This window comes from Herpailurus yagouaroundi, unplaced genomic scaffold (assembly GCF_014898765.1).
Source record: "Herpailurus yagouaroundi ecotype Mexico unplaced genomic scaffold, PumYag 165, whole genome shotgun sequence".
Lineage (NCBI taxonomy): Eukaryota > Metazoa > Chordata > Mammalia > Carnivora > Felidae > Herpailurus > Herpailurus yagouaroundi.
In genome coordinates this window covers 17,336,361-17,350,176 of record NW_024412406.1, presented here as the reverse complement: position 1 = coordinate 17,350,176, position 13,816 = coordinate 17,336,361, and the positions used below count along the sequence as shown (strand labels likewise).

Below are 13,816 nucleotides of genomic sequence, written 5' to 3'. Positions count from 1 at the left end.
GATGGACTTAACAGATATATTCAGAACATTTCATCCTAAAGCAGCAGAATATACATTCTTCTCCAGTGAACATGGAACATTCTCCAGAATAGACCACATACTGGGACACAAATCAGCCATCAGCAAGTACAAAAAGATCGAGATCATACCGTGCATATTTTCAGACCACAACACTATGAAACTAGAAAGCAACCACAAGAAAAAATTTGGAAAGGTAACAAATACTTGGAGACTAAAGAACATCCTACTAAAGAATAAATGGGCTAACCAAGAAGTTAAAGAGGAAATTAAAAAGTATATGGAAGCCAATGAAAATAATAACACCACAACGCAAAACCTCTGGGACGCAGCAAAGGTAGTCATAAGAGGAAAGTATATAGCAATCCAGGCCTTCCTAAAGAAAGAAGAAAGATCTCAGATATACAACCTAACCTTACACCTTAAAGAGCAGGAAAAAGAGCAGCAAATAAAACCCCAAACTAGCAGAAGACAGGAAATAATAAAGATGAGAGCAGAAATTAATGCTATCGAAACAGATCAATGAAACCAGAAGCTGGTTCTTTGAAATAATTAACAAAATTGATAAAACACTAGCCAGTTGATGAAAAAAAAAAAAAAAAGGAAAGGACCCAAATACATAAATCAAGAGTGAAAGAGGAGAGATCACAACCAACAGAAGAAATAAAAACAATAAGACAATATTATGAACAATTATATGCCAATAAAATGAGCAATCTGGAAGAAATGGACAAATTCCTAGAGACATATACACTACCAAACTGAAACAGGCAGATAGATTTGAATGGACCAATAACCAGTAAAGAAATCGAATTAGTAACCAAAAATCTGCCAAAAAACAAGAGTCCAGGGCCAGATGGCTTTCCAGGGGAATTCTACCAAACATTTAAGGAAGAGTTAACACCTATTCTCTTGAAGCTGTTCTAAAAAAGAGAAATGGAAGGAAAAGTTCCAGACTCTTTCTATGAAGCCAGCATTACCTTGATTTAAAAACCAGACAGAGACCCCACTAAAAAGGAGAATTATAGACCAATTTCCCTGATGAACATGGATGCAAAAATCCTCAACAAGATATTAGCCAACTGGATCCAACAATACATTATAAAAATTATTCACCAAGACCAAGTGGGATTTATACCTGGGATGCAGGGCTGGTTCAATATCTGCAAAACAATTAATGTGATTCATCACATCAAGAAAAGAAAGGACAAGAATCATATAATCCTCTCAATAAATGCAGAGAAAGCATTTGACAAAATACAGCATCCTTTCTTGATAAAAACCCTCAAGAAAGTAGGGATAGAAGGAGCATACCTTGAGATTATAAAAGCCATATATGAACGACCCAACGCTAATATCATCCTCAATGGGGAAAAACTGAGAGCTCTCCCCCTAAGGTCAGGAATAAGACAGGGATGTCCACTCTCGCCACTGCTACTCAACAGTATTGGAAGTCTTAGCCCCTGCAATCAGACAACACAAAGAAATAAAAGTCATCCAAATTGGCCAGGAGGAGGTCAAACTTTCACTCTTCACAGATGACATGATATTCTATATGGAAAACCCAAAAGATTCCACCAAAAAACTGCTAGAACTGATTCATGAATTCAGCAAAGTTGCAGGATATAAAGTCAATGCACGGAAATCTGTTGCATTCTTATTCACCAACAATGAAGCAACAGAAAGAGAAATCAAGGAATCGATCTCATTTACAATTCCACATAAAATACCTAGGAACAAATCTAACCAAAGAGGTGAAAAATCTATACACTGAAAACTATAGAAAGCTTATGAAAGAAACTGAAGAAGACACAAAAAAATGGAAAAAGATTCCATGCTCCTGGATAGGAAGAACAAATATTGTTAAAATGTCTAAACTACCCAAAGCAATCTACATATTCAATGCAATCCCTATCAAAATAACAGCAGCCTTCTTCACAGAGCTAGAACAAATAATCCTAAAATTTGTATGGAATCAGAAAAGACCCCGAATAGCCAAAGCAATCTTGAAAAAGAAAACCAAAGCAGGAGGCATCACAATCCTGGACTTCAAGCTGTATTACAAAGCTGTAATCATTAAGACAGTATGGTATTGGCACAAGAACAGACACTCAGATCAACGGAACAGAGTAGAGAACTCAGAAATGGACCCACAAATGTGTGGCCAACTAATCTTTGACAAAGCAGGAAAGAATTGCCAATGGAATAAAGACAGTCTCTTCAGCAAGTGGTGCTGGGAAAAGTGGACAGCGACATGCAGAAAAATGAACCTGGACCACTTTCTTACACCATACACACAAAAAAACCCTCAAAATGGATGAAAGACATAAATGTAAGATAAGACAGGAAGCCATCAAAATCCTTGAGGAGAAAGCAGGCAAAAACCTCTTTGATCTTGGCGACAGCAACTTCTTACTCAACACGTCTCCAGAGGCAAGGGAAACGAGAAAAAATGAACTATTGGGACCTCATCAAAATAAAAAGCTTCTGCACAGCAAAGGAAACAATCAGCAAAACTAAAAGGCAACCGACAGAATGGGAGAAGATATTTGCAAACGACATATCAGATAAAGGGTTAGTATCCAAAATCTATGAAGAACTTCTCAAACTCAACACCCAAAAAACAAATAATCCAGTGAAGAAATGGGCAAAAGACATAGACACTTCTCCAAAGAAGACATCCAGATGGCCAGCTGACACAAGAAAAAGTGCTCAACATCACTCAAATACAAATCAAACCACAATGAGATATCACCTGACACCTGTCAGAATGGCTAACATTAACAACTCAGGCAACAACAGATGTAGGCGAGGATGTGGATAAAGAGGATCTCTTTTGTATTGCTGATAGGAACGCAAACTGGTGCAGCCCCTCTGGAAAACAGTATGGAGGTTCCTCAGGAAATTAAAACTAGAACTACCCTATGACCCAGCAATTGCAGTACTAGGTATTTAGTCAAGGGATACAGATGTGCTGTTTCAAAGGGACATTTGCACCCCAGTGTTTATAGCAGTGCTATCAACAATAGCCAAAGTATGGAAAGAGCTCAAATGTCCATTGATGGATGAATGGATAAAGAAGATGTGATATATATATAATATATATATATATATTATATATATATTATATATATACACACAAAGGAGTATTACTCGGCAATCAAAAAGAATGAAATCTTGCCATTTGCAACTACATGGAGGGAACTGGAGGGTATTATGCTAAGTGAAATTAGTCAGAGAAAGACAAAAATCATGTGACTTCACCCATGTGAGGACTTTAAGAGACAAAACAGATGAACATAAGGGAAGAGAAACAAAAATAATATAAAAACAGGAAGGGGAATAAAACATAAGAGACTCTTAAATATGTAGAACAAACAGAGGGTTATGGAGGGGTTGTGGGAAGGGGGATGGGCTAAATGGATAAGGGACATTGAGGAATCTTCTCCTGAAATCATTGTTGAACTATATGCTACCTAATTTGGATGTAAATTTAAAAAGATATACTTATAAAATTAAAAAAAAAACACACAGAAGAGACAGAGAATAAACATCTGGGTTTTGATTGAAAAAAAACATTAAAAAATTTTTTTTAAAGTTAAAAAAAGTGCTGAGAAAAAAAAGAAACAACCCTACCAGCCTAGAATTCTGTACCCTATCAAATTATCCTTCAAAAGTGAAGTAGAAATGAAGACTTTCTTAGACAAAAATTGAGGTGATTTTTTTCCATAGACCTGCTTTGCAAGTAATGTTGAAAGAAGTTCTTTAGAGCAAAAGAGAGTAACATAGGTTAGAAATTCAGATTTACATAAAGAAAGAAATAGCATTGGGGCACCTGGGTGACTCAACCAGTTGAGCATCTGATTCCAGTTCAGATCATGATCTCATGGTTCTTGAGTTTAAGCCCCACACTGGGATCACTGCTGTCAGCAGGAAGAGCCTGCTTCCGGTCCTCTGTCCTTCGTTCTGTGCCCCTCCCCACTTGCACCCTCTCAAAGATAAATAAAACATTAAAAAAAAAAAAAAAAAAGGAATAGCTTCACAGAAAGAATAAAAGAAGGTGAAATAAAACTTTTATTTTTATTCTTTTTTTTGTTTTAATGTTTTTTTTTTAATTTTTTTTCAACGTTTTTTATTTATTTTTGGGACAGAGAGAGACAGAGCATGAATGGGGGAGGGGCAGAGAGAGAGGGAGACACAGAATCGGAAACAGGCTCCAGGCTCCGAGCCATCAGCCCAGAGCCTGACGCGGACTCACGGACCGTGAGATCATGACCTGGCTGAAGTCGGACGCTTAACCGACTGCGCCACCCAGGCGCCCCTTAATGTTTATTTTTGAGAGAGAGTGACACAAAGCACAAGCAGGGGAGTGGCAGAGAAAGAGAGGGAGACACAGAATCCAAAGCAGGCTCCAGGCTTCAAGCTGTCAGCACATAGCCCCACTCAGACCCCAACCCATGCACTGCGAGATCATGACTGAGTGAAATCAGAAGCTCAACCAAGTGAACCACCCAGGTGCCTTATTCTTATTCTTAATTGATCTAACAGATAACAGTTTGTTCAAAATAATAGCAACAATGTATTTGATAATATGCATATGTATATATTATATACATATGCTTATTTATGCCTTTAGATAAGTAAAATGAATGACGTCAATGATACAAGAGACAGAAGGGAAGAAGTCAGATTATTTCGTTATTATAAGATACTCATACTGAGGTACTTCATGTACTGTGAAGCAGTACAGTGTTATTTAAACATGAATTTGGATTAGTTGTAAATGAGTATTGCAAACTCTAGGGCAATCACTATAAAAACAGGGGAAAAAAGAAGTATAGTTGGTATGCTAAAAAAAATGGAATCAGTTAAAATCACAAAAGGCAGAAAAAGAATAGAAAACAAAAATAAGAACAAGGAAAAGGCAACAAATAGAAAATAGTAACAAATATGGTTAAGTATTAATCCAATATATCAATAATCACTTTAAACATAAATGGCCTAAATGGCCTAAATATAAATGGCCTAAATGCAAAGATTGTCAGAGTAGATTAAAAAAAAAAAAAAACTAGATTCAACTATATGTTGTCTATAAGGAGTTTACTTTAAATATAAAGACACATACAACAAATTAAAAGTAAATGGATGGAGAAAACTACACCATGCTAACACTAACCAACAGAAAGCAGGAATAACTATATATTAACTTCAGACACAGCAGATTTCAAAGTAAAGAAATTTATCAGGGATAAAGAAGGGAATTACATAATGATAAAGGAGTCAATTCTCCAGTATGACATAACAGTCTTTAATGTAAATGTTCCTAACAAAAGAGTGTCACATTACACTAGGCAAAAACTGATAGAACTGCAAAGAGACACAGATGAACCCACTATCATAGTTGGAGACTTCAACACCCCTTTCTCAGAAATGGACAGATCCAGCAGGCAGGAAATCAATGAGAACATAGTTGAACTCAAAAACACCATCAATCCACTGGATGCAATTGACATCTATAGACTATTTCATCCAACAACAGTAGAATACATTCTTCTCCAGCTCACAGGAAGCATTCGCCCATATAGACCAAATTCCGGGCCATAAAACACACCTTGCCAAATTTATAAGTATAGAAATCATACAATGTCTGATCTAAAACCACAAGTAAACTAAAAATTAATAACATAACCAAAATAGATGGAGATTAAACAACACACTTATAAATAACACATGAATCAAAGAAGAAATTTCAAGAGAAACTTTAAAATATTTTGAACTAAATGAAAATGAAAACACAACTTACTGAAATGTGTGGGATATAATGAAGACAGTGCTTAAAGGAAAATTTATAGCATTGGATACATATATTAGAAAAGAAGAAAGATCCAAAATCAATAATCTAAGTTTCTACCTGAGGAAACAATGGAAAGAAGCACGTAAGCAGCAGAAAAAAAATAATAAAAATGACAGCAGAAATCAATGAAATTGAAAACAGGAAATCAACAGAGAAAATCAATAAAACCAGAAGCTGATTCTGTGAAAAAACCAATAAAGTTGATAAGCCTCTAATCAGGCTAACTAAGAAAAGGAAAGAGGGATGCCTGGGTAGCTCAATCAGTTGAGTGTCCCTTGATTTCTGCTTAGGTTGTGATCCAGTGTCATGGAATTGAGCCCCATATTAGGCTCAGTGCTCAGCACAGAGCCTGCTTGGGATTCTCAGTCTCTCTCTCTCTGTGCCCCTCATCCCCACTCACATGTTCTCTCTCTCTAAAAAAAATAAATAAATAGGGGCGCCTGGGTGGCTCAGTCGGTTAAGCGTCCGACTTCAGCCCGGGTCACGATCTCGTGGTCTGTGAGTTCGAGCCCCTCGTCGGGCTCTGGGCTGACGGCTTGGAGCCTGGAGGCTGCTTCCGATTCCGTGTCTCCCTCTCTCTCTGCCCCTCCCCCATTCATGCTCTATCTCTCTCTGTCTCAAAAATAAATAAACGTTAAAAAAAAAAAGTATAAAAAAATTATTTGTGATGTTCAGTTATATTCTATAATAATAAAGTGTAAGTATTTATAGCAATGTAACAATGAGAAGCAATGAAATTTTGGGGCACCTGGGTGAATCAGTCGGTTGAGTGTCCTACTTTGGCTCGGTCATGATTTCTGGGTCTGTGAGTTTGAGCCCGGTGTCAGGCTCTGTGCTGACAGCTCAGAACGTAGAGCCTGCTTGGGATTCTGTGTCTCCCTCTCTCTCTGACCCTCCCCCACTCATATTCTGTCTCTCTCTTTCTCAAAAACGAATAAACGTTAAAAAAATCAAAAAGAAGCAATGAAATTTTGACTTTCGATATCATCATTTTCAGAGAGTTTGCAACGTGCAGTAATGCACTGAATACTTAAGATTTTAAATGCTATTCTTATGTTTAATATATTTTAAATATTGTATTAAATATGTAAAAACCTATTAGGTTTTCCTGGACTTGGTTGATATAAAACTCCATTATTACTTTGTTATGGAAATGAATTGTTTTGGTTAACTGATTAACCAAGACCTTAATATATATATATGAGTACCTTTTTGTGAATTGATTCTATCTTAAAATATAAGGGCATCACCAGAACTTTCCATCTAAAATAGTATCCATATGCTGGAGAGGATGTGGAGAAACGGGAACCCTCTTGAACTGTTGGTGGGAATGCAAATTGGTGCAGCCGCTCTGGAAAGCAGTGTGGAGGTTCCTCAGAAAATTAAAAATAGACCTACCCTATGACCCAGCAATAGCACTGCTAGGAATTTATCCAAGGGATACAGGAGTACTGATGCATAGGGGCACTTGTACCCCAATGTTTATAGCAGCACTCTCAACAATAGCCAAATTATGGAAAGAGCCTAAATGTCCATCAACTGATGAATGGATAAAGAAATTGTGGTTTATATACACAATGGAATACTACGTGGCAATGAGAAAAAATGAAATATGGCCTTTTGTAGCAACGTGGATGGAACTGGAGAGTGTGATGCTAAGTGAAATAAGCCATACAGAGAAAGACAGATACCATATGGTTTCACTCTTATGTGGATCCTGAGAAACTTAACAGAAACCCATGGGGGAGGGGAAGGAAAAAAAAAAAAGAGGTTAGAGTGGGAGAGAGCCAAAGCATAAGAGACTGTTAAAAACTGAGAATAAACTGAGGGTTGATGGGGGGTGGGAGGGAGGGGAGGGTGGGTGATGGGTATTGAGGAGGGCACCTTTTGGGATGAGCACTGGGTGTTGTATGGAAACCAATTTGACAATAAATTTCATATATTAAAAAAAATAAAATAAAATAAAAAATAAAATAGTATCCATAACCACAGAATTGTTGTACAAAAGTTTTAACATCCTTTTGCTGTTACAAGTTGATTTAGGCTCCAGCAAAGCATTTTTATCACCTCAACACTAACAAAGATTATATTCCCCCAGAAAAACAAACTCTGAGGTGTTTTGTCAACCCTAGTAAATATTGAAAAGAATGGCTTCAATTACTTTTATTCCACCACCTAGGTCCTCTTCAAACCATGGAATACATGAGGACAGGTAACTGTACCAAGTAATGTTGCAGGATTTTATTCCTCAATACCCAGAATTCGTTGTCTCGCCGATTCAAAGAATGAAGAGGTGGACACAAAATGAGAAGCAGGCAAAAGTTTATTCGAGTATAAGATTAGAAAGTAAGAATAGTAGGAAAGCTCTCTTTATAGAGAGGGGACATTCAAAAATGAATGCCCAAGGACTATAGGCAAGGGTCGTTGTTTTATAAGGTTGTGGTCAGCCCTCCTGTTCCTCTTCCCTTTCCCCTTGTTCCTTGTTGCTTTCTACCCTTATTGGCTGTATAACTCTAGGTGCTGGGTTGTCCATTTCTGATTGGCTCGTTTCCATTGTATGAGGGGTGGTCTATGGCCAAACTGTTCCTTGTGGGTCATAGGTTTTGTGGTCTACTTATTTTTAGTCCTGTCTTTTGTCAAATTCCTGAGGGAACCTGAGGAGGAGTAGGTGGTGTCTGTTACATTCTTAAGATGAACCTTCTTGCCTGGGGGAGGAGGAGTGGTTTTGCTGTGGTCAAACACTCCCAGCATTGTTCCAAAACATGTCTTTCCCCACCCAGAGACCTCAGGTCCTAATCCTTTCTCTTTCTGCCTATTTTATCCTTTTATATTTTATATTTGTTTCCTATCATAGTAATACTAATGGGGAAGGAATCAGCACAAGTTTTAAGTTTGTTTGTTTGGTAACAGCTTTATTGAGATTTAGTTCCAATACCATACAATTCACCAATTTAAAGTGTACAATTCACTGGCTTTTAGGTTTTTGAGTCATGCAACTAACACTACAATCAATTTTAGAACATTGTCATCACCTCAAAAAGAAATCTTAAATGGTTGGATAAACCAAATGCCATATATACATACAATGGAATATTATTCCATCTTGAAAAGTTAGGAAATGCTACAACATAGATGAACCTTGAAGACATTTTGCTAAGTGAAATAAGCCAGTCACAAAAAGTTAAGGACCTCACTTATATGAGGTTCCTACTAGAGTAGTCAAATTCATGGACACAGAAGGTAGAATGGTGGTTGTCAAGATCTGATAGAAGGTGGTAGGTGTGGTGGGGTGGGTAAAGGGAGTTACTATTTTATAGGTACAGAGTTTCATTTTATTTTATGTTGTGTATATTTTACCACAATTAAAAAAAATCTGGGGCACCTGGGTGGCTCAGTCAGTTAAGCGTCCAACTCTTGATTTCAGCTCAGGTCATGATCTCACAGTTAGTGAGTTCGAGCCCTGATTGGACTGTGTGCTGACAGCACAGAGTTGGCGTGCGATTCTTTCTCCCTCTGCCCCTCCCCGACTTGAGGGCGCTTATGCCAGGAGGCAATACACTTTCTCTCTCATAATAAATAAATAAACATTTAAAAACCTGTTTAAATAAATAGAAATCCTATACCCATTAGCAGTCAGTCTCCATTTCCCCTCAAGTCTAAGCAAACACTAATGTACTTTCTGTACAGATTTGCCTATTCTAGACATTTCATACAAACGGAATCATACAATACTTGGCCTTTTATTTCTGGCTTGCTTTGCTTTGCATAGTGTTTTCAAGGCTCATCCCTGTTGCAGCATGTATTAGTACACCATTCCTTTTAAAGGTCAAATAACATTCCATTATAGGGATATACCACATTTTATTTATCCATTTATCACTTGTTTCCACTTTTGGGCTATTATGAGTAATACCATGAACATTTTATGTGTTAGTCTTCATGTGAACGTATGTTTTAAATCCCCTCATTATACGTGGCAGGGACTTGTTTGATCATATAGTAATCCCACCTTTGAGGTAGTCCCAGAATGTTTTCCACATTGATTACACCATTTTGCATTCCCAGCAGGAGAGTTCTCAGTAAACAAACAAACAAACAAACAAACAAACAAACAAGCAAACAACCATGGACACCCTTGGTTGTGTTCAAAATCTTGGTTGTTGTTAAAACAAGAACTAGCAAAAGTTTGTTATCTTTCTCCCTCTTTTTTGCCTTGCAGCGAGGGATACATGGTGATTTAATTAAAGGAGGTGGAGGATGACCCAGTAATCACCCTGGTTAAGCGTTGCGGGGGCTGGGCGGGGGCGGGGGGGGGGGGCGGTCCCAGCAGCCCTCGCGCAACTAACGTCAGAGAGGTGAGCGCATGCGCGCGAGGTTCACGAGGTTCACGTTGTGTGTTCGTCCTCAGGTGGCGCTCGCCTGGTTCAGCTCGGTGCGTGAGGAGAGGGTTCTATGTGCTGCTGGGCAGGGGTTCCTCTCACTGGAGGCTGCTGATGTGGGTGAGAGAGGTCGTGGATCCCAGAGTGTGAGGCCACATTCGTTTTTATCTGCTTTGTGAGGTGTTTTTCTGCTGACGCGGCAGGGGGAGAAGACCTGACCTCCTTTGCCTATTCTAAGCGAACTAACCCTTGAGTTCTTTGGAGTATGAGAACATTTGTAGAATTTTATCCCCGTTCGTTTATTTAATGCTTTTTCACTGGCTTCCATGTCGTGTCTCTACTTTTCCTTTCCAAAAAGTGCATCCACTCCCAGGACTTCTGCTTTACACAGGTGATACCCAGAGCTTTGTCTCTAGCTTTTTTTTTTTTTCCCCTAAGCTGCTAAAGTCCAGGCCCTGATTTACGTGGTCCTAGTGCTTATATATATCTGGGTGGCCTAAGAAGCCATCAGAATTAGAGCATCTCAAATGAACTTTGCATTATCATTTTCCTACTCTTTTTCGGGGTCCCATATTTCCGTTAGAGCAGCATCATCCATACCCATTTTGAAAACTCACAGGCCGGTCGCCATGAAATCTTTAAAAGTCTAGAATACATCTGCTCCAGTTCATTTCATTCCTAATGCCCTAGATTGGGCCGTACATCTCTTAGGACTATATCAGTAGCTAGAAACTGATTATCATCTCTTCCTCTATCCAACCCATATTCCACGATAGCAGTAGGCATTGATTACCAACACAAAAATCTGACCATATTTTTCCCTGTTAAAAACTTTGATGGATTTTTTTTTTTTTGCCTGTGTAATCATAACGGACTTCAAACAGTTATAATCTGATTGAGACTCACCCAACCGTTTCATTATCAATGGACTCTCTTCATTCAGCCCCAGAAACCTTATGTTCAGATGAAGCACAGATGAAATGTTCTGAACACAACATATACTTTAAGATCATTGTATTTATGGCCACTGAGAAACTCTGAACTTTTCCCCCTATATAATAGCAAAAGGACAGTCTCAATTACTTTACTTTGGTAAGTGGCCTGAGTTCCAAGTAGTAGGGGTATGGATTCAGTAGTGTAGGTCTATTAATTAGGGTACCAGGGGGTTACCCCTGTCTTTGGAAAAGTCCTCCTGTCTTCACCTCTCCTCCAATTAAATCTTTATCAAATGCCACCTTTAAAGTAGAATTCATTGTTTTTTCCCTATGACCCACTGTATTAAATCAAAATGTCCTATACCAATAGAAAACATTATGACCCCTACACAAGGACGATGCTGTTTTAGGAACTATTTAATACATCGTTTCTTTTGTACTCCTTAGTACATTAATATTTCTTTTATAGCAAGTTTATAGTAAGTTTTTTACATGTCCATCATCCCTTTGTGTACTTTCTGAACAATAGGAATCATATTTTACTCATCTTTGTAGCCCCAGTGCCTATGACAGTCTAGCATCTAATAAATACTAAATGCCCAATAAATATTTGATGATGAATAGATGTGATGGTCATCTGACTTCTCCAAATTGGCAACTCCTTGATGGCATGATCCAATCCTGAATCATTTTATCCCTAGTACCTAATACAATTATTGATATATACTGTTCCAATTGCTGATTGCTATCTTTAAATGAATTTTACAAATTCCATTCTCATTACCAAGGTTTAATATTTTATGTTGGTTACTGATAAAAGATTTAAGGCCAGAAGAGGCCTTATCATCTAGTACAACCCTTTCATTTCCTGCAGATGAAGATACTGAGCCAAGATAGCCCAGGTGATTGCCCCATAGCAACTAGGAAAATGCTAGATCTACGACTAAGTTTTCAGATTTTTTAGTTTAACTACTCTTTACTTAGGTTGAATTTTTGTAACAACTTTTACCACTTTCATTTTTTAAACACCCCCTGCAAGGGGACATCATCATCTAATATTTATTTCAACAACCATTTTTTGGGAGCACCTACTCTGTAAAGAGACAGTTGAGGTTCCTGTTCTTAAGTTTGAAATCTTGTGGAGAATCTCATAACCTACTGTTGATAAAAAATATTATTGAGAGCAAAACTTTGTTTTCTTTTGTGTAGGAATTTTAAATTGGGAATTTTACCTTACTTCATTTCACTCTCAATTTTAACAGTGTGTAAGATTTTATTAGAGATCGTGAGGTGTAAATTCTGATTTATTTTATCTCTAGGTATTCTCATCTTTTCTGTGTGTTTCACCATCGGTACTCTTTACCAGCAGTTGTTTAATTAATTTGTAATAGAGAAGACTCAGTAGGAGAAAATGTCAAATCTAAAAATGAAAGAGGCCGCCCTTATCTATCTTGACAGAAGTGGAGGCCTCCAAAAGTTTATAGATGATTGCAAGTTCTACAATGGTATGTTCAGCAAAGGTGACTGTATATTGTAGAACCTTAAAATTCCTATGTGCAGCTATTCTCATTTTTATGTTTGTATTTTTACAGATTCAAAACAAAGTTATGCAGTCTATCGATTCAGTATTTTAATAAATCCCTCTGATATTGTTGAACTGGATGCTGAACTTGGAAATTACATTTTACACCAGCCACTAAAAGCTGCTCAAGTTTTTCAATCTGTAAGTTAAAGAAAGAAATAATTTTATGCCACATGGCATTTTTGGTAACTTTGTTTGTTTGAAATTACAGGTCTGTTTTATTGCTGTTAAGACTCTTTCACTAATTGGACAATTACAGACTGAAGCTCAAGTAAGTTTTTGTTAAATTTAACAAAGAAAACCAAGGTAAAATAGTTTGAATGTTACTTGAAAATAAATATTTTATATTCAATTTTGTTTATTCATATTTTATTTATTATTTTTAAATAATAAACAATATTTTGTTTATTTTAAAAAGTACTACATTTCTTTCAGATTCAATAGACCATCTTAAAAACACATCTTTATTTCCTGTATTATCACTTATAACATTAAATATTTTTATAATAAAACATTTCAAACATACCCTAAAATAAAGAGAGTAATACTGTGAACCTCCATATTATCTGTCAGTCAGATCTAATAGTTTGTAATATATTGCCATAGCTGCATCATCTTTTCCCCAAAATATTTTAAAGCAAATCCCAGATATCCTTATGTCCCACCTACATACTTTACTATCAACCTCTAAAAATTGTGGACATTTTTCTTATATAACCGCAATGTCACTATGACCCTTTACAAAATAACAATGATTTTTTGGTATCATCTAATATCCAGTCTATATTTAAATTACCCAATTGGACTCTCAAGAGTGTCTCACAATTTATTTGTTCAAATCAGTATCAAAACAAGGTATACACATTATACACATTATAATTGGTTTTTATATCTTATTAAATCCTTTTTAATCTAGAGCAGTTTCCTCCCCCTTCCTTCTTATACCATTGGAATTTTGAAAAACCTAGATAATTGTCCTGTACAATGTCTCATAATCTGGATTTGTCTGATTATGTTTTGTGGCATTTAAAAAAATTTTTTTAATGTT

General features: G+C 36.9%; 1 protein-coding gene across 2 annotated transcripts in view; it reads left to right on the top strand.

The window, feature by feature from the left end:
• The first annotated feature begins 12,504 nt into the window (after positions 1–12,504).
• MCMDC2 (minichromosome maintenance domain containing 2) overlaps positions 12,505–13,816 on the top strand; it is a 35,718-nt gene continuing 34,406 nt past the window's right edge. For both annotated transcript variants that reach the window (XR_005794194.1, XM_040487674.1), the window contains exons 1-3: positions 12,505–12,691; positions 12,779–12,909; positions 12,980–13,039. Coding sequence is in view for 1 of the 2 variants with exons in the window: in XM_040487674.1 (XP_040343608.1) it covers positions 12,598–12,691; positions 12,779–12,909; positions 12,980–13,039 (285 nt within the window). In the remaining variant the exon portion in view is untranslated. The remainder of the gene's footprint in view (positions 12,692–12,778; positions 12,910–12,979; positions 13,040–13,816) is intronic.